This window comes from Thunnus albacares, chromosome 9 (genome assembly GCF_914725855.1).
Source record: "Thunnus albacares chromosome 9, fThuAlb1.1, whole genome shotgun sequence".
Taxonomy (NCBI): Eukaryota; Metazoa; Chordata; class Actinopteri; order Scombriformes; family Scombridae; genus Thunnus; species Thunnus albacares.
In genome coordinates this window covers 27,471,920-27,496,599 of record NC_058114.1, presented here as the reverse complement: position 1 = coordinate 27,496,599, position 24,680 = coordinate 27,471,920, and the positions used below count along the sequence as shown (strand labels likewise).

General features: G+C 37.6%; 3 protein-coding genes across 10 annotated transcripts in view; 1 reads left to right on the top strand and 2 right to left on the bottom strand.

The window, feature by feature from the left end:
• Nucleotides 1-117: 117 nt before the first annotated feature.
• On the bottom strand, nucleotides 118-15,452 carry LOC122989220 (AP-1 complex subunit sigma-2). 6 transcript variants are annotated; one of them, XM_044361963.1, is made up of 6 exons: nucleotides 14,425-14,685; nucleotides 12,291-12,399; nucleotides 11,999-12,136; nucleotides 11,240-11,270; nucleotides 7,179-7,241; nucleotides 4,008-5,809 (listed from the first exon to the last, which is right to left on the bottom strand). In XM_044361963.1, exons 1-5 carry the CDS (start codon nucleotides 14,601-14,603, stop codon nucleotides 7,189-7,191), a joined length of 510 nt encoding a protein of 169 aa, XP_044217898.1. In that variant the 5' UTR covers nucleotides 14,604-14,685; the 3' UTR covers nucleotides 4,008-5,809; nucleotides 7,179-7,188. The 6 variants fall into 6 exon arrangements, with proteins under 6 accessions (XP_044217899.1, XP_044217901.1, XP_044217898.1 ...); XM_044361966.1 differs by lacking the exons at nucleotides 4,008-5,809; nucleotides 7,179-7,241; nucleotides 11,240-11,270 and adding exons at nucleotides 2,751-2,939; nucleotides 9,166-9,240 and having other exon boundaries at nucleotides 14,425-14,674; XM_044361962.1 differs by lacking the exons at nucleotides 4,008-5,809; nucleotides 7,179-7,241 and adding an exon at nucleotides 15,336-15,452 and having other exon boundaries at nucleotides 9,250-11,270; nucleotides 14,425-14,603.
• A 974-nt stretch (nucleotides 15,453-16,426) lies between these two features.
• On the top strand, nucleotides 16,427-22,370 carry LOC122988437 (retinoschisin-like). The gene is made up of 6 exons (XM_044360724.1): nucleotides 16,427-16,893; nucleotides 17,320-17,345; nucleotides 17,449-17,653; nucleotides 19,179-19,320; nucleotides 19,414-19,609; nucleotides 21,624-22,370. The coding sequence occupies exons 1-6, from the start codon at nucleotides 16,842-16,844 to the stop codon at nucleotides 21,774-21,776; spliced, it is 774 nt and encodes a 257-aa protein (XP_044216659.1). The 5' UTR covers nucleotides 16,427-16,841; the 3' UTR covers nucleotides 21,777-22,370.
• The window catches only part of LOC122988434 (cyclin-dependent kinase-like 5), a 41,295-nt gene continuing 38,800 nt past the window's right edge, over nucleotides 22,186-24,680 (bottom strand). For all 3 annotated transcript variants that reach the window (XM_044360716.1, XM_044360715.1, XM_044360717.1), the window contains one exon: nucleotides 22,186-24,621. In XM_044360716.1, the coding sequence (XP_044216651.1) occupies nucleotides 24,262-24,621 (360 nt within the window). In that variant the 3' untranslated portion in view covers nucleotides 22,186-24,261. The remainder of the gene's footprint in view (nucleotides 24,622-24,680) is intronic.

The window sequence follows — 24,680 nt, the reverse complement described above, 5'->3', positions numbered from 1 at the left end:
TCTTTGTCAGTGTGTAACAACACTTTGAGAGACATTTGCTCTTTTCATTACTAAAACTCAACAGTCCACTCCTTACATGCTGTGGGTGACCAGTGAAGAATGAGAGGAAACAAGCTGTTTGTGACAGTACAGGCTCTCTGTCCCGGAGTACTCTTTATTGCTGAACTTGACAGGAAAACACAATCTTCCTCCTTTGCCTATTGTAGACACTGTAACAGCAAACTACACAATTCATCCTTTGTCAGAAAACACAAGTCCAGTAATATAATAAACAGGTTGCACTGCATTCATGCTTCAGCTACTGTATATTTAACTTTTCTCACAGTATAGAATAGCATAGATTCTATCGGTCACACTTCTGAGATACAGCATATCATGTACTGCATACATTACACATGAAAATGCTCATTTAAAATAATACAAAAGTTATAATAGGAAGATTTCAATATTTCAACTGTGATATACAGAAGATGTTGCAAAATAGGAAAACCAAAAAGTGAGCATATATAAAGATTTTGGTTTTAGTTTAAACAATACCAGCTTCTTAAAAATGTACATAGTGTGCAAGAGAAGATAAAATACAGATAGAATGCCAGTTCATGTTTGTACAGTCCTGTGCACAAGGCATTTTACATTTTACTAGGTTTCTATTATTTTTAATTACTCATCCAAGTGGCTGGAAATCACTGACACCACTGATGTTTTATTCATGTTCATTCAAGTTTTAACTATCTTTTTTTCAGAGTCACAGTAGTAACACAGTAGTAGTAAATCGGTAAGTTTACATGCTGTACAGTGTTTGACTTTGTCAGTGGCCAAAGCTTCTTGGTTTTTAACATTACCAATTTGGGGTAGACAGTGAAACGGCTTTTTAAAAAAGGCCTTGCACACCCTCACAGGTGTTTTCAGTTAGTCTTCCTGATGAGCTTAGGAGGTTGTAGTTGGGTGGAACTATTACATGAAGTTACCAAACTCCATGTGCTAATGGGAAACAAAGGTCTAAATAGGTTGTGAAACAAAGCTAACAGGAGAATGAGGGAGATGTCAATCAGACACAGTCCAGGCAAAGTATCTGAAAACACCTGTGAGGGTGGATGTTAGGTGTGCGAAGGTTTTAAGGTCAAATACTCAGCAGAGATGCCTCAGCTTTAAATTGTCGTGTCAGAGTTCTGTATGATTGGCACAGGTCTGTTTTTATATAACACTGTTATTAAACAATTCTTAAGTCATAATCACATCCAGTCTGAAAGTGTAAAGTTAAAGCTGCATTAATCAGATATTTTTTTAGATTAACATTAAATCAAATGAATACATTTAAGTATAAAAGGTGTAGCTCATAGTAAAGAATCCAAAGAGCAACTTCAACTCTGTAGCTCTGCGGTGCTTTTTTTTTTTTTTTTCCTTTTTAGCTTCTTTTAGCTCACTGTTTTGGTTTAGTTGTCACACATGTATTGTATGTTCAGTCTCACCACTCTCATTAACCCATTTTCTAGCAACAGCAGCCAGTTGTATCCAGTAAACAAGCTCTGAAAAGTCCAGTGTAGGTAGTAACTAGCTGGTAAACAAAGTCAAATACCTGGGAGCTAAAGATCCAGATATTATTCTCAGTAGTTGGTGGAAACCAAAACAGAGCTAAAGGGCTGTGAATATCAACAGGTGGTCAGAAACATGACCGCAATGAGATGATGATGTTGCGCCAAGCTTTTTTTTTTTTTTTTTTTTGCTAACAACAATGTAATAAGGCCATAATATTTCAATGCTGTGTATGTCAGCTAGCATCTAGTGGCTGAAGATGGACTAATGCAGCTTTAAGTGAAAAGATCTCATTGATTAAATTCTGCCTCGACAATACTGATTAGATATTTAAAGTGACTGGAATATTACAATGTCAATCGCTGAAATGTTTTCATCACAAAAAACCTATAAGAGAGGTACAGTAGCGAAGAACAACATGAAGAAATGTCAACAGTCAATTTAGTTCTTGCACATAATATATCAATAAAACAAACTCAATGCACTGACCTGCTACACTGCAGTGGCATGCAAATGCTACTGAATTATGGAGCATTAACAGATTCTCTCACTTCAAATAAACAGACATCAATTTCTCAAGAGATTAAGGCATTCAACAAGGCATGAACCTGTTATTAGAAAGACCAAACAGACTATAGGAGTAAAACAGTCCCTCATTATATGACATACAACAATTTCTATTTTCAAGCCAGTTTATCCACAGTGATTTCACTTCAGATTGCAGCAGTGCATTACAGTGTAAGTCAGTGGGTCAATTTGAAATGCTGAATATGTCTGATACTATGGTCACAATGCAATGTTTAAGTAACAAAGGCGAGATGAAACATACTTCTTTGGTTTTGTAAATGTAATACTTTTGACCTCCCTTTACAATATCACATATTCTTTGGGTCTAACACATTTGTAATTCAGAACTACTTCTAAAATTGTGAATCTATTTTACAGAATACAATAATCACATCAGCTTTGGTCAAATATAAATCAAGCAGTTAACTCAGTACAGCATCTTCCTGTGGACCATAGACCATACAATCTATGCTGTGGACTGAAAAGCAGCAAAAACATTTTTTAATTATGCTGCATTTTCCCTTAGTATAGTAACAGTTAATGTCATTACACTGAACAAATAGATAACTTAGTAGAAAACATACAAACAGTGCTACATTGTCTGTCACAGAGTATTAAAAGGAGAAAACAAAAGCCTTGTTGTGGAGAGATGCACAGGGAAACCATGCCTGTGTGTGTGACTGTGAGGTTGTGTGTGCTCAAATGTGAATTGGTGTTGGTAACGGCTACGTACAGCAGAGTAGCTGGCAGAGGAGGGAGGGTGTGGTGTGTGGATGGTGATGAGGGCCATTTTATGTCAGTCCAATTTCCTCCAGTACGCTGCGCGGGGTCTCTGCGTCCTGTGAGGGGAGAGAGGAACCACAACTCCAGTGATCAGTGAGCTGCACACCACTCATTGATCACAGCAGATTTCCACAATAATGAGTAACAACACACACTGCGACGCAACATTTTATCTTATGTCACCACTGCCTCAGCAGCAATAGAGGTGATGAGAGAATTCACGGACATGGCAACCACTCGGTTGTCAGCTTTATGCAAATAACGGTTTACCCTTCAAATTGTAAATGATTATTTAAGGATTTGATACTGCAATTAGTGGATAAAACTGCGTTAATCAATACTTTGGGTATTAACATTGAATCAAATGAATACATGTAAAGTGAGAGGGGTGAAACCAACAACTCTGTATTTCACCCTATTTGAGAATTTGATACTGCTCTTGATATGTACTATTATTTGTAAAAGCTGCATTCATTGACATTTATACTATATATATGTGCACAAACACACTCACATGCATCATTTTGCCAAAATACTTGTTACTTGTTATCTGTTTTGTGCCTAAGCTAATGTGACTAACGGCACAGATATTATTCATATTCTTGTGGCAGAAAGAAAGAGAAGCACTTACTTTTGCATCCTATAACAAGGTTCAGCACAAAGTAAAGAGAGTAGTTGCATCAGAGCAGTGAGACACAAATCTAGCCTTTTTTTAATGGTACAGTAAAAGGAGAAAAACAACCCACTTCTATACAGAGACTTCTGTAATGTCGTGTCATTTTCAGTGCGAAATGTTCAACCCAGATCTTGAAACATAAACTATGCATTATTCACCAATTACAGCCTTTTTTCTCTTGGGGAAGATTTTGCAGAGGCGATGAATCTCTAATTGCCCTTTTATGTGGGCTAAACATGTTCGTCTGCAAAGCAAATGGAGCTTGGCACAATTCAGCGGTAAGGTTATTGGGATTGTTTTTCTCAAATTAGAAGAAAACAGTTGCAGTAAAAATGAATTACTATTTACTAAATGTCAGACTGAACTTCAAAAGGTATCACATGTGGGGAAAAACCTGCTTACACAGGGACCAATCAGTTACAGTAAAGAAAGACACCAGTGTGCTTAATTGTCAAAGAATCATAAATGATTTATTTACCTATTATATACATTGATAAAAATATCCTCAGTTTATCATAGTCTATAAATGCAATCTTTCTTTATTAGTAGAACACAAATGAACATTGGCAGATCATATAAAAGATTTGAAGTGCTTAGCCAGTGTGCATTTATGATAGATGGATAATTTGTAGGGCTAATTATTTCACCTCTGTTTAAATATCATTGTGGTGTAGAGAGCAAAAAGAGCTCTTAGTTAATTAGTGCAAAGAGCAAATATTTCTTTAGCATTAATCCCACAAGTAACACTTACCTTGAGAGTGGGCTTTTCTCTATTGATTTAAATAGGAAATTATCAGGGTCTAAAAATAATTTTAAAGATTTAAAAATAACATACTGAGCTTATTATTGGACAAATGTCGAAAAGCTAGTATGTCTTCTAAGAACAACAACTCCTAGTAATCACAGCAAGGACAATACCTAAAAACATATTTTCTAAAGTGAGAAGATACAAACATAAGTGACAAATCCACAACAGACATGATAAAGGAACAAGTAACACATGACGTCTTTTGCATTCACTTCCACCCATGAACGTGAGTTCAGTCACAAGAGCAAGAACAATGAGGGAAATATGACATTTAAAAATGATATGATGAACACCTCTTGGACATTAAACGGTAAGATCCTCCGTGTTTCTGAATTAACATGATCATATTTTGTGATCAAGCTTTTCTTTTTAGAGTGCTCACTTTATACATAAATACTCGTGCCTTGATGGTGGACTGTATATTTGAACACAGTCAGTCACATTTGTGCACCTGTATTACAACGTGTGCAACAGGGGGCAGACTTCCCCCACATATTTTGAGAGGCACCGGCACAGATGAGCAGAAAAGGAAGTAGAGATTTAGTGAAGAACATCTATTATAGCAAAATAGTTTTGACATGATTTGTCTTTTACTTGACAAATCAATACTGTAAATGTGAACACTCTTCAAAAGTTTAAAGAGGTGACTTTCAATCGTGTGCCATCCTCATCCAATAATGTGCAGATTTTCTTTCAACCAAAAACTACAGCAACTGATTTCAGCCAGTATTTAGTAATTTGGCTGCTGAATCATTGGTTGAACTAAAAACTGCATTGCTTTGTTGAGTTTGAAGTTTCATTCTTGACCTTGGAAAAAATCTTAAAAAATAAAAAATAAGCAATCTTAAATCAAGGTCCACTTACTAGATTTCTTCCAGAGCTTTAAGCAGAAAGCCCCAGAAGAATTATAGTACAGTAAGTGGATCAAAGTCCTTGTCAAACAACTTTTGGGCAGCAAACTTGCTGCTTTACAGCGATAATAATAAAAAGAGGTGTTCAACTGGTGCAATGAAACCAACATTAAGAACACCAATGACAGGCATGTAACAATGTATCACAACAAAACATATTATGACTCAATAAACATAGTGACTCACTTCTGTATAAGTGAATGGTATTAAAAAGTAACATTTTCAGGCCCCAGTAACAGGACCTATGCTTAATCCAGCTTGAGTGTGTTAATCATTTACTGTAGTTTTAATCTTCTTTTAACTTTGTGATAATATTGTATCATGACTGCCATGTAGTGAATTGAATAGTGAGCTGAGAATATTGTAGCATCCCAAAACCAGTGACAATGACAGGTGCTCAGAGGGCAGAGAGAAAGGTGCCAGGCACTGAGGAGCTCAGCATGCAGGGTGGATAGCAGCAGCAGCAGCAGCAGCAGCAGCAGCGATGGCAGCCATTCAGTACACAGGCACATTAAAGTACTCATGACGGGGCTGAGGGAGAGAAATGCACACAGCTTAGAAAACACAACAACACTACGTCCTACTGTAACAGCCACTTCTTCCACAGGACATGCAGGAGACAAAGCAGCAGGCAGGAGGTTTCACTTGGTGACAAAGACGAAAAACTCTCACCACTTTCCAATTTTCTATTAAAGATATAGTTTGACTTTTTGGGGAATGTGTTTATTTGCTTTCTTGCAAGTTTTTGATGGTGCAATTCTCATGTCTCTGTGCTTTAAGTATGAAGCTAGAGCCTACAGGCAATTAGCTTAGCATAAAGACTAGAAGCAAGGAAAAACGGCTAGCATGGCACTGTCCAAAGTTAAGAAATCCACCTACCAACATCTCTAAAGCTCACTAATTAACATGTTGCATTTTATTTGTTTAATCTATTAACAGACAAAATGTAAAAACCACAATTTGTGGGATACATACTCCAGGAAGTCACTGTACCTAGCTGAGAAATTGTTCCAGCATGTAACCCCAAATAAAACCACAAATTGTTGTTTTTAAATGTCTATTTTTGTTCAACTTGAACAAACAAAATACAATATAGAGGTGCTGGTAGGTGGATTTTTTTTTACGTTTAGACAGAGATAGGCTAGCTGTTTTCCTGTTTCCAGTCTTTATGCTAAGTTAAGATAAGCTAATGGTCTGCTGCTGTTAGCTTTTCATGAGAGTGGTACCAATCTTCTCATCTGAATCTTGTCCAGGGAGTGAATCAGGGCATTTCCCAAAAAGTAAATCTATTCTCTTAACTTGCATTTTAACAATATAGTTTGTTGGAGAATTTTACTTTTCCTACGTACCCAAAGTCGGACAAACTCAGTGTTTTTTTTGCTTAACAGTGATGTTAGCTTAATTTAGCTCATATTCTTTACGAAAAGACTTGAGTAAGAGGAAAAAATAGTAAATTCCCCCAGAAGCAAAACACTTATTTGAGTTTGGGTGGGGTGATATGAACACTTTGAAACTAACAGCTATGGAAACAGTTTGAGTCCTGTTTCACTTTCAGTGCTTCTTAAATCTATCTAACTGTAGGCACACAGTCAAAGTGTCAGTTATCCAAACTGCAGAGATTAAATCATATAGTAGTGTTGACAGTGTCAATGAAATGTTGGAAAATGGAAAACAAATACAGACAGACTACGACAAACTTTGTTTACAATACAAACATGTATTTTCAGCTGTAGAGAGACTGTTACTATTGACGGGAGACCAGGAACAAGACCAGGAACACTGTCTTACTGGAACTGAGCTACAGACAGACTGACGCACAGTGTAAGAAGACTGAGACTAGTTCTGACTAGGGGACTCTAGTTGTACAGACGGCCTAAATCCACAGACACAGAGTATTCACCTCAGCAGGCCTAATTCTGGAAAAGACCAGAGGACTCAGAGGCCACATTTGGGACCATCATACCTGTGAGGCAAACATTTTTATAAAGACAAAAAGTAAACAGAATGATGCACCACTGGTCAACTAAGGTTAAGTGAGAATTTCTCAGTAACCTACAGTGTTGACACATCAACAATATATGCTCAGGGACCAGGACATTAACCGTGCACCACCATAATAACAATGCCTTCTTCACTGGGGCTTCTCTGCTTAATCTATCTAGGATGTCTCAAACACAGAATTGAGCTGAGCTGGAAATCTTCTGAGGCATCATTATTCCAAAAGAAGATGTGCTTGCTGGCACCAAAGTAATGGCCCGCTCCTGAGAAATGTTTCATTAAAGGCTTATTAAAATAGCTTAAACCAAATCCCTTGTGGTATGTTTTCCATGTAATTACTGCACTATGCACTACTAATGCCAGAGGCACTAGATCCAAATGTACCTCAATTCAACCCCTGCAGTATTTTAACCAAGTAGTTTCTTTTGTATCCACTATGTTCTGCAAGATGACAGTAACTTAAATTCCTCAAAATGAAAATCAGGGAATGGATTTTGTTTGTTTGTTTGTTTGTTTATACATCTTATACTGAATTTTTGAAATTTTGACAAAACATGAGGAAATTCTGCATCTCACCATTTCAATCATAATGGTTTAAAACTTCAGCTGATTAGCCTGATTACTAAATTACACCAACAAAGAGTTTGATTACAAAACTGTTTCTCTATGCGCCATCTCAAGTAGCAGAGACATTTTTGAATAAAATTACCTTGATGATAATTTGTTTTCTTTGCATAGAAAACCATAAAAACATTGAAACATTTTTTGGTTAACACTAGCCCAAAGGATACAGCTGGCAATATTCTTTTTTTTTTCTCAGTCAACAAATCCCATGAAAGGAACAAAAATAGCTTATTCCTGTGTGCCATAGAGCTCCACTGTAGTCCAAAAAACTATTAAAAAAAACACAACAATTACTGTATTACCATGAACATGGGCACTGTAGTTTATTTTGAGTCAATCTCACTTATGCTACTTGCTAGTGCACAAAATGTGTATGTGTACCCAAATATGAAAATAGTCTTCTACTACCCAGCTGTTTTAGGAAATGACGAAGCCTTTTTAAAAAATAAAACAATATATTGGCCACCTGTTTTTAAAGATTTATATCTTCAGTTGGAACAAATGGGCTTGAGGCTGAGTGCCACACGTAAGTTAGGGAAGTTGGAGAGTATTAAGAGATAAAATCACACATTGTTGGTTTTTCATGGTATTTGTTGACAATAAAAAATATAGAGTAACACCAGCCATATTCACTAATATCACGGCATCAATTAGAAGAGCACTAGAACAGCTACCACAACAACATACTTTGGGGTCAATGGCACCATATGTAATACCTGGGGAATTAATATTAGTACAAGTTAATAAAAAACTGTTTTAACAAAGTGTTACTGTTCAGAGATCCTTTCCCACCTTTTATAACCAGCATACATAATCATTAATCAGCAATTCCATTCAGTGCTGTTAGTAAAACAACAAGCTACTCTTCACACAGGCAGCATAGCTCTTTCACTTCAAGTTACAATCCCAATTCAGAGTCACTTTTAACATATTACAAATTGCATCCATGAGAAAAACAGAAATCTAATAGATTACTTTGCAATAATGTCAAAATGATCCAAATTTAGATTTTAACACCAACAGCTTCAACCAAATTGAAAAGTGTTGGATTATGCCACCTGTAAGTGAAACTGAGTGTACTCAGACATGGCCTAAACGTACACGTTTTAGTCCATGCCTGTTATGACCCGTACATTGCGTCATGTATTTTTCACTCAGAGTCATGAGACAGTCATACTGACAGAAGTACATGCAGGTAGGAAGTTCACAGCACACAGTACTGGAAACCCATGCTGACCGACTGACTGCACCAGTCTAGTATTTACCAATTGCCTGGATGGACTCTAGGCCCTTTACAAGATCTCCTCATTTGGCAAACTCCCCCAGTCTTCACTCTGGCTCTATAAATACAGAATTGAGCCAATCAGAGACCTCTTTCTCTCTCCCTCTCAGGGAAAATGTGGGCTGGCAATCTTGGGGTTTTGACCCCCACTTCTACCAAAGTAAGAATTTCAACTAAATGATCTTAAATAGCTTCTCGCTTCATGTCCTTGAAAGGAAAAAGCCTACATTAAGAACTTACCATAAGCCTTTTAGGATCACTGTACAGTATGTTCTCTACACTGCAGCGACCGGATGGCCTTGCTGACCGTAAATCAATGAACACCTTCACAGTTTGTCCTCGGGGATTATGGACTTGGCTGCATCTGGCTCACAGCTAATGGTCATGGGCCACATTTGCATTTTCTAATGCTCCATGAATTTATTGCTAATTTAATTACTTACTTTAGGCTTCTTTATATTCCAGGTTTGGTAATGTGTAAAATGTCAAAGTGGGGTAAGTTTTAAACTGTTTTACCCTTGTGTTCTGCCTATGTCTTCTCTATATATCTTTATTCAGCAATATCTTCTTATGGAAAAAGGTATTCCAGCAAAACACTCATCCACATAAAGCAAGGTACATCACATCATCATTGTTTAGGATGGATTTCTTTTAAAATACATGTGCATACATTGACAGGAGGATATTAATGGTCGATATTGGTAAATCTCAAGTTGCTTGTAACAGTATGAATGTCGGCAGATGTGTTTTATACATTTTTAGGTTTTTTTTAGTATTTATTTTTCTTATTTGTTGTGTAGATATTCTGCAGAACTGTATATAAATTATTAGGTTATTTTTAAACTGCATACTATCCTGCCTCAGTGCATATTTTTATCAGTAATGGCCAAATTTGAAGAATCTTTGCCATAACTATTCATGTCGTGTGTTTAAGTGCAATTCTCCACTGGATGTTAATGGGTTTGCAGCAGTGGCCTGATTTTGCTTCCCAGAACTCATTAGCAGTGGCCTTTCAGCTCACTAAACGTTGAGCAAACAAATCCAACAACAACCATCAGCCTGCTGACATTGATTAGGTCAATACTAGACGACTTTGTAATGCAGTGTACATTTATGCCCCATTTACTGTATAGTCAACATTAAAAACTGCATTGACAAACCTTTGAAATCATTCTGACAGTATGTTGTTTTGCATTGTATATGCAGATTTAAACGGGTAAAGATATCTAGTTTTGATATATGACATTAACAAAGTGAAGTGAAAGAGAACCTCTTTTGTAACTAACATTGATACAGATCTGTCATGCTGTGACCAGTGTTTGTTGATGTAGTACTGGATATGCTTACAGTCAGCATAGTAACTGCAGTGACACTGTGGTTTTGCTGCTGTAATTGTGCTCCCTAGATATAGAGAGCCAATGTAGGCCACAAAGCGTTTGAGTGGTCTCAGCAATGCAGACAATGAGGCTTTGTTTCTGGGCTGCAACCTGAGCTCCCCTCATTCAGCTGTCAACCGAGTCCAGAGAGACTGTAAAGAATGTGTGAATTCTTTAAGTGGATAATCACATTATTTCAGATATTTTAGTGACACTGGAAGGGAAAACAAAACGACTGAATGTTTATACTATGATTGTGCTATTAATGTATAACCCATCATTAAATCATCCTGTGTGCACTTGCATCTACTACAGCTGTCCACTGCCTTCTCTCTCTTACCTGATATCAAATATTATCTTGAAATATACATTATGTGGCCAACACAAGTGGTTTGATTTTTCTCTTCTATTATTATGAGGTATTTCATGTAGATATGCTGCTGATGAAGAGTTATTGGCTAGTCAGTGCCTAGGATTAAAGCTACATGGGACATATCAGGGTTAAAGTCGATATGAAGCAGAAAAACAAACCAGCAACTTCAATATCTATAATGTGTTTATGCCGCTTGAGATATTGCTGTTGCTGCTGTGTTGTCTCTGCTGGCGGTGGAGGTGAATCTACTTCTAAAGGTACTGCTCTAACACTACAGCAAGGGCGAGCTAGGTTTTTACAAACTGTACCTGAAAACAGGCGCGTCTGAAAGTCTATATTCTGTAAATCACAACAGTAAAGAATACACAGGCAAAGAGAGAAATATGTCAGCTGATTAAGATTAAGAAATGAAATGGAGGACGATAAAGCGCTGTGAAGCCAATGAAAGGGAAAATCACAAGAAATAAAACGTAAGACATTTGACAAATGAAGCTGAATGAGTCTATTCATGCAGCTCAGGAAATCAAAATTAATTAAAGATAGAAGTGAATTTAACACTGATCAGAAAATTGTGCAAAAGGAACACCAGGAAGAACTATTAACATTCAAAGACTTCCTAAGCAGACAGCAAAGTATCTTAGGTATAGCTACTCGTTTCTGTGGTTCTGTGGATTTCTTTAAGTGACTGTAAACATTCAGTCCTACCTTTAATAACCCTTATTGAGTTATTAAAGGTAGGACTCTAAAACATACCTGCTCTAACTCACTAACCTACACACTAAATGACTAAAGAGTACCACCTAAACAGGTATCACTTTTTAAGGGGGGGATCTTTCATAAAAGTTTAGTGATTTAAGTAAATTTGAAGTACTTAAATAGTACCCTTAAGTGAAGAAGTAAGTACTAATGTGATATTCCACTTCTCCTCTAACTGTTTCTATGTCTCCTGACTTTGGTCTCAAGAATCAGAAATGTAGATTACTAATGAGGTGGGAGAAAGAAAACTTAACAAAGTCATCAGTATGAAATCGATATTGTGCCCACTTTGATTCTATTAGGTGCCTTACCTCCTGTAGCAGGTCAGCCTGCTCAATGGCCTTCAATACATTCTTTTTGGACGTCTCCTGAGCTTCCCCACCCAGCAAGAATTCATCCAGAATGAAGTAGGCCTTCTCAAAGTTGAAAATAATGTCCAACTCACAAACCTGTTGAGCAGAAGTTAAATAACACTGATTATAAATGAAAATAATTTGTAGTCTGTGCTCAACAGGTGGCAAAAATATGATTAACTGTTGCATGAATACACAACATTTGAAAAGAGAGAAGAAGAAGAGAAGAGAGGACACAGCACAAACGCACACTGCCAAAGTATTTATCCAGCAGCTCCACGTATCTGTGGATGATCTCCAGTGTGATGAGCTCGTTGTCCTGGTCCTCTATGGCACAGCAGAAGTACAAGCTGGCATATCTGCAAAAAAAAAAAAGACAAAACAGCCGATTTCAGCTTGACAATTCAAATAGAGAACAACAGCGTTTAAAAAAAGCATCCTTCATGGTGAAAACTGCAACGTCAACCTGACAAAGAGGATATAAGAAAGAGCTGACGTTATGCGTTTTTATCATTTAGACTTGATCTCCAAGTGATATACTGTCGCCCAGCTCGCTGTAATAGTGCTGAGATAGTGGCTCCTTGTTATTAGGGGCTGCTGTTTACTGTGGGCAAGGTATTCATTTAAAAACCAAAAGCCGGATGCAGGAGGCTGTATCAGTTAAGCCTCGTTCTGCCATGGTTCTTTATCCCTGATAATCCCTAAGGCACTCTTTAAGCATGTGATGATTGGCTAATAAAGGAGCAGGTCAGTTGATCCCACCAGCAGGGCAGGAAGGCACAAAGGGCTACCCTGTTGATTTTAGAAAGACAAAATACTGGCTCAAGTCTCAAACTCTACAAGATTGCAACCAGTTGGCATTTCCAATCCATTCTCAATTGATTAACAGTTGTCTTTGAATTCTTGAATTGTTTCATGGTACACTCCATCATTGTCTGCTGTTTGTACAAGTGAATGCAAGGCACAGCCAAGCTCAGGAAACACAAAAGGCTCCAGTTCAGTTGTTCAGTTGTCTGTGGCGCAAAGAAGTGAAGCAAGAGTTTATGCTACCAGGCATAGAAGAGGAAGTTAAGGTGTCAAACCTTTTGAAACAAATTCATTACTCTTTGCAGATGTTGCCAAAATAATTTGCTTCTCAATGTTGCATTTGGCATCGTGATGACACAGTTAGACACTGTGTTAAACATGGCTTTGTTCTCAATTAAAACATATTTTTGGAACGTTGTTTATGACTTTTTTAGGGTTTTATAGTCAAAAGGGGATGTCTTTTTCGAGTGTGGCAAGAAGCCCAGAGCCTTTCTTGGGATTACATTTTCAATTATCAAGTATCAAGGTGATTTAATTTGGCAAAAATGTCAGCAACAGAAGTTCCTATAGTAACAGATTCAGCCTTATCGCTGATCACAGACTGATTTTGACACAAGGTCAGAATTGAAAAGGTATGCACAACTAAATCTAGATAGCTGAAACAACAAGGTTTCTGTTGAGCTGTCTGGACTATTTGTTCTGCTTCAGTGCAACATTTGATATTTTATGTTTCATATTGTGTTATTTTACATCATAAGTGGCCTAAAAATCAAACAGCAGCATCAGTTATTGTGTCCTGAGGCTCAGCTGGCTCTGCGGCATGGTACCATGTACCTACAAATCTGACCTGACGTCTTATTATTTCATTTTTTTCTCACTGAAGTTTCTGTGTCCAAAAGTAACAATGAAATGAAGTATCTATGGCTTCTCATGTCTTGGTACATACTCGATATGTTCTCAAAAATAATTACCATTCTTGGACCTCTTTCATACATTTGCTGAAGGTGTAAGTATTTTCATTTTTGGCACAGAATTATTATATAACACTCAGATTGTAACTCCTAAGAAAAAGAACTTTTGACATGTTGGTCTTCATTACGGAGAATAAGATATATCCTGACCACTGCAGAACAGATAGATTGTCAGGCAGCAGTCCCAACGACTTAACAGTCAGATGACGTGTTTAATGACGCTGATATACCTTAGTATAACGTATTAATATTAAAATGGCAAGGTAACTACTTGAAATTGTTTAATTTTTGGGGGTTAATAAATGGCTGAGGGTCACTGACGAGCTCTGGCACTGAGTCTGTTCCTGTTGGGTCACCAGGGTTCACCAATAGTCTGCCTGCCCGTCCGTTGGCACGGCAACAGAAAATAATGAGGCAAAATTAATGCTCTTTCTTGTTGTAGTGATGACGCCTTCATCTCTTTGATAAAACTCTCCCAATTCCCCAACTGAGTCGTGTCTATGAATGATAGGTCTGTGAATTGCCCAGACAAGTGTGAGAATTGTATTCTGAGAGCGTTCACCCGGAAAACACTTTGTTCATAAACAAGTCCCAATCTCTACCTACCTCTTATACACAACCTTGAGGTCCCTCCATTCTAGAAAGCTGCACATTTTGGGCTTTCGAGCCAGGACTGTCTGCACCAACTCTCTGGTGATCTTCTTTTTCTCCTTATCAGACAAAGGCACGTACCATTTCTGAAGCCTGAGCTTGCCTTGTCGACTGAACAGAAGCATGAACTGCATCTGAAATGAAGAGACGGAGAGAAAAAAAAAACACACACACACAAGAGGAGCTGTGAAACACTGAGAGATGGGAGGAAGGAGTGAGTGATTAAAAGACATCCGCAGAAAGAGACAAAAAGCATTCAGAAGAACACATCTCAACACTTTTTAGGTGATACTGTGTGATGTTTAGGGTCAGACTGATTCAGACAAGTCAAAAAAACTGAAGAAATTATAGGACAATTATAGGAGAAGTGCACAAGTGTTTACCAAGATGTAAGACAAATTCAGTTTAATTCGGTCATTCAACTCAGGAAGTAAATAATTGCATCTATACACCAATTAAATATGTTATATCAAAAGATTGTTAAGTAATTAGTGTGTATGGTCTGCTGCCATGTGTTTAACATAAACAGAGCGCACCGTTTCACTTCCTGGTTCAAATTCAGCCTGAGCGGTTAACCACAGACAACCTATTGAATATTTTCATTTCACTGAAAAAGGTAAAACAAAACTTGGCATTTTAATAGCCAATTCAAACGCCGGTTCACTCCAGTTATACCGCAGACATGACTGAAATCATAACCTCGCCTTATCAACAGCCTGACGGAGGCACCGTTAATAACACCGTTATTCGGCGTTTAGCTTGTTCAGCCACCGGCTGGCCTGTTTAAAATACGACATGCGACCGAGCGAGCATGTGTGTACATTTTCATGTAAATTGTCAAATTATACAAGCTCAAAACTACTTACCTTGAATGAAAACAGTGTATGCCCCTGTGAAGAAATGAACTACCCAACGCCACCCTGAAACACGGCCAGTTGGCATCAAGTTTCTGATTGGCCAATGGAGCTTTCATACCATTGCTCATTGGCTAAGGTTTTATTTTTCGGTAGTCCCCGCCTTTTCGATGCTTTAATTGGGTAGTGTGTGTGTAAGTGGCTGATAGAGACGTCAATCAAAGCACGACGGGCTCGAATGGTTCCGCCCACTTAAACGTCATTAACAGAAGCCTCAGCTAAAGGTTAAACGGGCGGAATAACCAACTTTATTACAACTAGAAGTGGCGAATTTTATAGGAGACATAAGAGTGTGTTACATATGGCTTTTGATAATGTACAATATTACAATACTGTATAGGCTACAATTACATATAGAATGTGAGCAACAAACACTCGTATTAAAGGTTTGGTTCACCTAAAACAAAAGATAAATACATTTTAAAAATCTCACTTGTCGTTCATGTTTCTCCTGTGATTTGAGATATTTGTCTTTGAAATTTCTGCTTCTATTGCAATGCTATATGCAGGTGAATGGAATTTATGTGATTTTTGGTTGATTCATTTATGTGAACTGACCCTTTAAACTACATTTGGGATCTTGCAGCCAACTGGACACAGACAAAGTGCAAATAACAAATTACTTTGCTTGGGTAAGTGATTTCACATAGTGACGTCCCATTCCTCATGCAGCATTTGGAGCCTTTGCAACCTCTTGAAGACACACTGCTCACACAGGTGAAAGAATCCTTAGTTTAAATACAACAAGACATGACATGTGTTTTTATGCCTTTATTAGAGAACCGATAGTAGATAAATGACAGGTCATGAGGGGAGAGAGAGATGCAATAATGACTTGCATAAAGCAGGATTTGAGCCGGAGATGTTGCAGATCATGGTCAGCACCTTAAACCCCCAGGATACTCTACTTTTATATTATATTATATTATATTATATTATATTATATTATATTATATTATATTATATTATATTATATTATATTATATTATATTATATTATATTATATTATATTACATTATATTATAGTTGTGAATGTTGCATTAGGTTTTAACATTTCAAAATATTAACACAAGCCTTTGCATAGGTCTTGGATTCTCAACTTCTTTTGCATGTGACCCCTCAAAACAAAACATTGCTTGCGACTCTTTCAACCAAAGAATGTATTTTCCAACCCCTTCCAACTTTCCAACCCCTGGCATAGATCTTGTTTAACATGGCGTCCATGTATTCATGAGGGCTGTAATCCTGATAGACATCGCTGCCACCATGACACTTGACTCATGAGGAGATGATGATGTATTCAGCACAGGTGCAGTACAATAGATGAAGCAAAGGGAGGTGTCTAAGGACCAATAACGAGTATTAGATAAAGCCACTGCACGCCTGTGGATTACAGTAATCCTATCCACTAGCGTTGTATATCACACACATTGCATTCCAGCACAGCTGAAGAAGACGATGGAGGTCACTGCTCGAGCTGCTGTGCTCTTCCTCCTGCTTCTATCTCAGGGTAAGTCACTAGTGTAAGGCACCAGTGTGAGGGATATTATCAAATCATTATACTCTCTGCCTGAATGGAAGAAATGAGGAATCTCTGTTTAACTTACCTTAGTCTTTTTGTGCAAGATAGAGAAAGTCACTTTTTTTCTGAACTAAAATATAGAAATAACTATATTTCATTATGGTGACAGTAGCAAATGAGCAGTTATGTGTTTGTTATTGTCAATACAGTCAATTTTTTCTATATTATTCCATTTTTTTCTCAAAACCAGTTTCTTCTGGACACATACCGCAATTTATACACATATATTTAACAAAATTGTACTGATTTTGTTCCTTATTTTCTCTTTTTGTTCTGTCAAATTTGGTTTTAGTTTACACATATTATTTAAATATCTACTTTTATATTCCATGCATTCCTATTGATGTGGTATAGCCCTGACTACTGTCCACACACAGGAGGTAAGAGTCCATTAGTAAACCACCTAAAAAAAAGTCTGAAACGTGATTTTAATTGACTCTGAGAGCAAACTCTGGATTAAATCCTTCCCTGTTTGTCCTTCAGGAGGAGGAGGCTGTCCAGGAGGAGGAGCTGCAGGAGGAGGACCAGCAGGTCATCGAGACATGGACGTCAAATGTGAAAGCCTGCACCTGTGACTGTGAATCTGCTGAATCACCTACACGCATCCCCACCGTCATCTCGCCTGTTGCCCCAACCTCACTTCTGCCACCGCCACCACCTCAGAGTCAACCACTGAACTGCATGCCAGGTGAGGTCTGCTGACCTGGATAGACTTGTAGTCCTCTGTTTGTCCCACTCACAGGGATGTTGGACGTCCTTTATCTGCTTTGAAAGTCATGCAAGCTCTTCTGTACCAGGCCAGTATGTTATTAAAAAAGTGATAAATGGGATGCACATAGTCCTTTTCATAATTGTATTATGTGAGGGACGATGACATGTTGGGGAATATTACACACCTGAATATTAATGTATGGCAGAAAGCTCTCCTGTGGAGTTTTTGGGTGTCTGTGGACACACAGAGAGTTGCAAACGGTGTGATGGATCACATAGCCGATGGTAGCTGTGTGATCCAAATGAGTGTCCTCAAATGCACTCAGCCTGGTCTTGGCTCTGTTTCTTCATCTCTGCGGGGCTTTAACATCGCCATCCACAGTGATCTTGAGATCCTCTTACTGGGGTCTGAACTTGAAACTTTTATTGAGATAATGACAGTTTGGAGTTAAGAAACTGTGAGGAAGAGAAGTGGAATGGTGAACAGCAAATGCTGTTAGATAATCTCATTACCTGTGCAGGAATGTGATGAGCAGATTAGGGAGCCTAAAATAGGGCTTGCCCTTCGTCTAATAGCTTGATACTGGGCAAGGAAGCACACATCAGATGCTGTCCCGATCATCTTCCTCTGCCTTATCACGCAAACGTTAGAAACTTCTAAGAAACTCAGTTAATCACTGAGTGTGACAAATAAGACACATCATCAAGTGACTTCCTCCTCCTAAAAGTAACTTCTAAGAGAATCTCTCAAGTGATCACATATATGCTCAGAGAAGGAAAAGCCAATCAGAGATGTGGACAGATATTGTACAATCTTTGAAAAAATCTTTACAGTTTACTCAGTGGTATTTTATTCTGCAAGAACATATACAATTATACATTTTTTAAATGAATTTTATTTATATGAAATCTTTAAATCTCAGGAGTAATTAACATGATATTAACATCAATCTAAGATATTTGTTATGTATAAGTATATAAAAAATAACATAGAAAATCGGCTGAAATGGAAACAAAATTCAGCTGCCAGACATTCTGCTATTGATCGATGAGGTACATCAAAGAAATCATATAATAAGGAGAATTTAATTTGTTTTGAAAAAATATAAAGTAAAAAAGAGAGGTGTACGATCCTAAAGGAGTGAATATATCAGGTAAAAACAACTCTGTTCTTAATTATACTGCTTCAGATAATGTATGATTCATCATGAACAATTATATTTTGTACAATCAGACAGAAAACAGGTGTGTTCTGCTCTTAACCAAATTAAGAGATCTCTGGAGCGCTCTAAAATGTAACAACATCTCTAAGTCAAAAACAATTTTGCTCAAGAGCTTTTATTCTTAAGTTTGTGAGTAAAAGTGACAGATATTTACTTTTATCTTTTTTACTCTATCTTCCAAATTGGTCAAATCAAGTCTGTCATGCATTACAAACAGCTCAGCCTTGTCTTGATATCCACAGAGAGTTAATGAACCATTTGAAATTGTTTCCTCCACAGAGTGCCCCTACCACAAAGCCCTGGGGTTCGAATCTGGATCTGTGTCATCAGACCAGATCAGCTGCTCCAATCAGGAACAATACACTGGCTGGTACATCTCCTGGATCCCCAACAAGGCTCGTCTTAACAACCAAGGCTTTGGGTAAGTCATGACAACCCACTTTTCTTCTTGTTATGACCATTGTAAATATACGAAAAAAATTGTGTATTTTGACTGTATTTTTGTTTTTGTTAGGTGTGCTTGGCTTTCCAAGTTCAATGACCAGTATCAGTGGATCCAGATTGACCTAAAGGAGGTGGGAGTGGTGTCTGGCATCCTCACACAGGGTCGCTGCGATGCTGATGAGTGGATTACTAAATACAGCATCCAATACCGCACCGTGGAAACCCTCAACTGGGTCTATTACAAAGACCAGACAGGCAACAACAGGGTAAGTACTAATACTAATCAGCAGTGTGGGGAAACTGAGTGTGAATTTTGAATTGTGTGAACTTCACAAATTCAAACATGCTTTAAATTTGCTCAAATTGGATCGTTCAATTTTTTCTTGGACAATCCATTAACTGTTTGGTGTGTAAAATGCCAGCAGTTTGATAAATACAAGTCCTGATCTAATCAAGGCAAGAGAACTGCCCATCACAATCACCCAGAGCCCAAAATTATTCACTACTGTAATTTAGGATGACAAAAAGCAGCAAATCTTAACATAAAAAATAAAATGTTTGTTATTTTTGCATGAAAAATGATCCGTTAGTAGAAGAGTTGCAGATTAATTTTCTGATCAACTAATTGACAGAAAACATCAGTTAGCTTATTAAAGGAAACTTACACACCAACCATGCACTGAACTTTAAATATCTTTAAAAAATATGTACAGTAGTAGTGACCCAATGATAAATATCATAAAATTACACATTCTCTGGAAGACACCAGTTTGTATGTGAAAGAAGTAACCAGGAGAACTGCACATACAGACTTTTTCAAGCTGTTTCATTAAGGAAATACAATAATGAGCAGCCTCACAATAGCTGTTTTTGTCCAGATAGTCATAGATATTCAAAGCCAAACACACTGCCTATACATCACTGAGGTTTAATGGAGCATTTATCCGTGTTGTCTGTTGCTGTTGTCGACTTATATACCTCCCATTTATATCAATCGTAGCCTATTAACAGTGTATTGCTGGTAAGGTGAGGGGGAAACTAATCATCAATGTATTTTGAATCAATGGTTCAATCAAGGGGATCTTTTCTTGTGACCTTTTGTCATCAGGTGGATGTCAAACAAAACATTTCCCTTCTCAGACTTTTATATTGTACATGTAATTTTCAGAGGCCTGAAGAGGTTAAAACAACCAAGTATTATACAAGAAAGGCGCAAAGGTCAGATTAAAGTCCCCAATTCCGATTAAAAGTCTTTAAAAGTGTTGCAAAATTTAGTCTTCATTATTTCCTCTCTTGTGGTGCCTTGTTAGCAGTTGGTTATTGTAGTAATCAAGTAATCAAGTAGAGTCAAAGTAGTCAAACTACTACTCAAGTAAACGAATCAAATAAGGCTTTACTAGATAATAGAATAAAATGATTTGCTGCTTTTTGATGTCTTAATTACAGTAAAGTGAATAATTTTGGCTCTGGATTATTATGATGGGCAGTTCTCACTATTTTCTGATGTTTTACTAACCAAATAGTTAATGGATCGCTGAAGAAAATGATCAGCAATAGATTGACATAATAACTTTTTACTAAAACATGATAAATTGTCTGGGCTGATATTTTCTGATCCACTAATCAAAACTATAGATGGGATCTTTAAGGAAGTCAATACAGTGATATCAGCATGTTGAACAGATCCTGTAAAGCTTGTTATCACTATAACTGACTGTCATTTTCTCCTTGATAGCAATATGTTAGACTTATCTCCTTCTGCATCAGATTCATGTTGTTTATGCTGACTGAAAGGTTCCAGCACCGATGAAAATGCCACGCTATGAGTTCAGATGTCACTTTTATGAAGATATATTTTGTTTGACTGCATTCTACTGAATAATCTCTCAGAAAAAGGCGACACAACAGGGATTAGCATAGCATTTTTGATGTGGGGACTTTAGTTTTCACTTCTGTTTTGCTTTCAAATGGTCCTCATCAATTTGTATATATAAAAATCTATACCAAACATAATGTGGAATCCAAATGTAAAAAAAAAAAAGTTGTCTCAGTTTATTTTAGTTTAAAATGAGACTTTGTAAGCCACTGTCACTGTCACTCAGCAGCCACTAAGTGACATTTAGGGGACATTGATAAATGCAAGATTAGCAAAAGTGGAGAAGAATCATAAAGTCAGTGAAGTGGCCCAGTTTTTCCTGATTCATGACCCTGAATAATAAATGTGTAGAGACAGGCGTGATATAATGACCCGTAAATCTTTACATGCTTTCCACTCTTCAGGTCTTCTATGGGAACTCTGACCGCTCCTCCACGGTGCAGAACCTGCTACGCCCACCTATTGTGGCCCGTTACATCCGCCTGCTGCCGCTGGGCTGGCACACCCGCATCGCCATGAGGATGGAGCTGCTGATGTGCATGAACAAGTGTTCTTGAAGTGCACTCAGCCTGCTTTCCCTTCCCCTGCCAGCCTGCCGCTTGCCAAAAGGGGGACACTGGTCCAGCATCTGGAAGATCTATCGTGTTACCTTGTAATGACCTTCATGTTTTTAACATGTCTGTCTTTCTTTGGCGAGGCTCGAAGCAAACTAAGTCTGGGCAGGTGGACATGTTTGGTGTCCTTTGATGCATTGTTTTGTCTGTCTTAAAATCTGTATAAATTAATTGTTTTAATATTTAAATATCCACACAACACATTCCAGTTGAAAAGGCATTTTTGGAGGTCTGTGTTCTTCATGAAGCTACAAGAGAGAAATAAAGATGTGGTTACTCATTCATAAAAGTCTTTGAATTAGAGTCAAACACTGTTTTGCAAAAAGAAAAAGAAGATTGTACAAGCTCAGTGTCAAATCAAACGAGTTTGTTTTTATTTGAGATTTACTGTTACATATGTAAACATGAATATTCTAAAATTGTTAAGCATTCATTTGTGGGTTTATGTTCTCATGTAAATGCTCTGTTGGAAAAAAAAAGCAGATAAAACACTGACTATGCTACTAATTTGTGTCTGTAATAAAAGCACAAACTTAATACTTGATTTCATTTAAACAGTTGAGATAAACATCTTCTGTTATAAATATTACCAAACAAGTAGTCACACATCAGTATTAATATAATACACGGTGTTCCTTCAGCAAAACATTAATCCAAAGAGAGAAACGTACTGTGTCGAGTACAGAGTGTGCACGGTCCTCACAGATGCACCACACACAATACGATACGGTCATGTTTGGACTCAGTGTGTTTACTGTGGGAGCGTCAAGTCTCCACACACTGTGCACATGATGAACATGAAGTGAGGAAGAATTTACAGAGTCAGAGCAATATTGCTGAAAACACACAGTCTCTTCAAAGTGCAACGTTAAAAAGTTTAAGTTTTATTTTTCTGCCGAGCTACTTTCATGGCACTTTATCTCAGACAGAAAACGATGTTACAGTGCGGAGCGTCTGATCCCACTGTGGTTTGAGATTTCTTTAACGCTCGTCCCAAGTGGCTCGATGTGTGAAATCAGTTAAAAATGAACTAGTACACCCAGAATGGCTTTTGAAATCCTCTAACTGCTGTAAAAATTGGTGTGTGACAATGATTAGGAAAAAAAAAAACAACAACTTGCATTTCATGTTTTATAAATCAAATTTTTACAGCAGTTAAACTGTATATAATATTTTGGATGTATTTGTGCATTTCTTTAACTGTATTAAACAAGTAGAACCACTTAGAAGTAGCTTTTGTGAAATCCTTATGTAGGAAATGAGCAACAAAAAGACTTCCTTGTCTCCTGGTAGTGAGGGAAGTTATCAGAGAGAGTCACATCCTTCCATTTCAGATGTCCTTTGCCATAAACTGGATCCTTGAAGTTTGCTCAAAACAGTGCAACCTATCAAGGTTTTACTACTGTATGATTCACCAGTAAGGGTGCTTCATAACACTCGTACATACATAAACATTTCAGCGTTTAAAGAAATTAATTTTAGATTACAATACTACAAAAAATACCTTCTGTATATTCTGTTATAGTGTTATTATGTTTGTTCTATTGGACGTGATTGAGGTGTGACCATAGTTTTAATAATTTTATATATATATGAAACTGATGCATGACAAGTCAGTGCCTAACTGTTAATATGCTGTAATCTCAGTCAGAGAGAGTAAATGCAGTGCTTCGTTATGTCCTACAGAGGGCGATGTAGGTTAGGATTTCTGTCAGTTTATGGCACCATAGTGTCTAAAATGGCTGCATTTCAAAAAGACATAAAAACCTAGATATCCTAAAACAAACAAACAAACAAACAAAACAATCAAATCTAAGCTTTATAGATTGTCAGTGCCAACAGCTATATGTTCAAGAACAAGACTGCTTTGACATTTTGAGCTTCTGTGACCAGTATGACAGAGCACATCCAAAAGCAGGACAGTTTGGACGAAGAGTTACAATCCCGAGTGAGATGAACACACATTACTGACATTACTGTACCAATCTCTATTGTAACAACTGATAAAACTTTATTTGTTTAGAATGCCTTAGATAGTCTTAAGGAAATACTACGCAGTAAAATGTACTATATTTCTATATTGAATAGAAACAAAAATACTTACACTTAAAATCTACACTTTATCTATCCATCTATATATATTTAATTTGTAATGTATTTACTTTATGATACAAATTATAATCAGAATTACAGAAGTAATAATATAAAGTCTATCAAACATGGAAGCTTTAAAAAAACATTAAGACATAAAAAGGCTTTTGGCCTGTTTGCAAGCAGTGTTTAAACTGAAGGTTTGGTATCTTGTGTTTTCGTGTGTGTGTGTGTGTGTGTGTTCAGCAGGTGTACTGTTACGCAAGGGGGGGATGTGGGAGCAACAGAGGGGGAAACAGAGGAGTCTGAGGTGGATCTGAGAACTTTAGATTAGAGATCACAGAGCCGTCTCTTTCAGGTCGTTGAGGTTTGGCATACGAGACCTGGAGGGGCGTCCGAAGCCATGCCCGTTCTGGCCCCCCTTGATGCTCATTTGCTCCGGGTAGGGGTTTCCTTCAGGGCGGCCCAAGGCGGACGTGTGCCAGCCGGACTCCAGCTGTGTGGGTAGTGGGTAGCCTGTCTGTCGGCTCTTCAGCTGGGGCGTACTGACCCCTGAGTGACCCCTGCTTTCGGTGAAACCACCTTGAGCAGAGGCTGGATTAGGTAGCGGTTGGTAGCGCATATCAGAGGGTGTGGTCTGGTTGGAGGATGAGGAAGAAAGGTGCAGGAGCTTGCGCAAAGACTTCAGTGGCTGACTCTAAAAAAGGACAAGTCACATGACAGAAGATCAACATATTTAAACCAAATCTTTCAAAA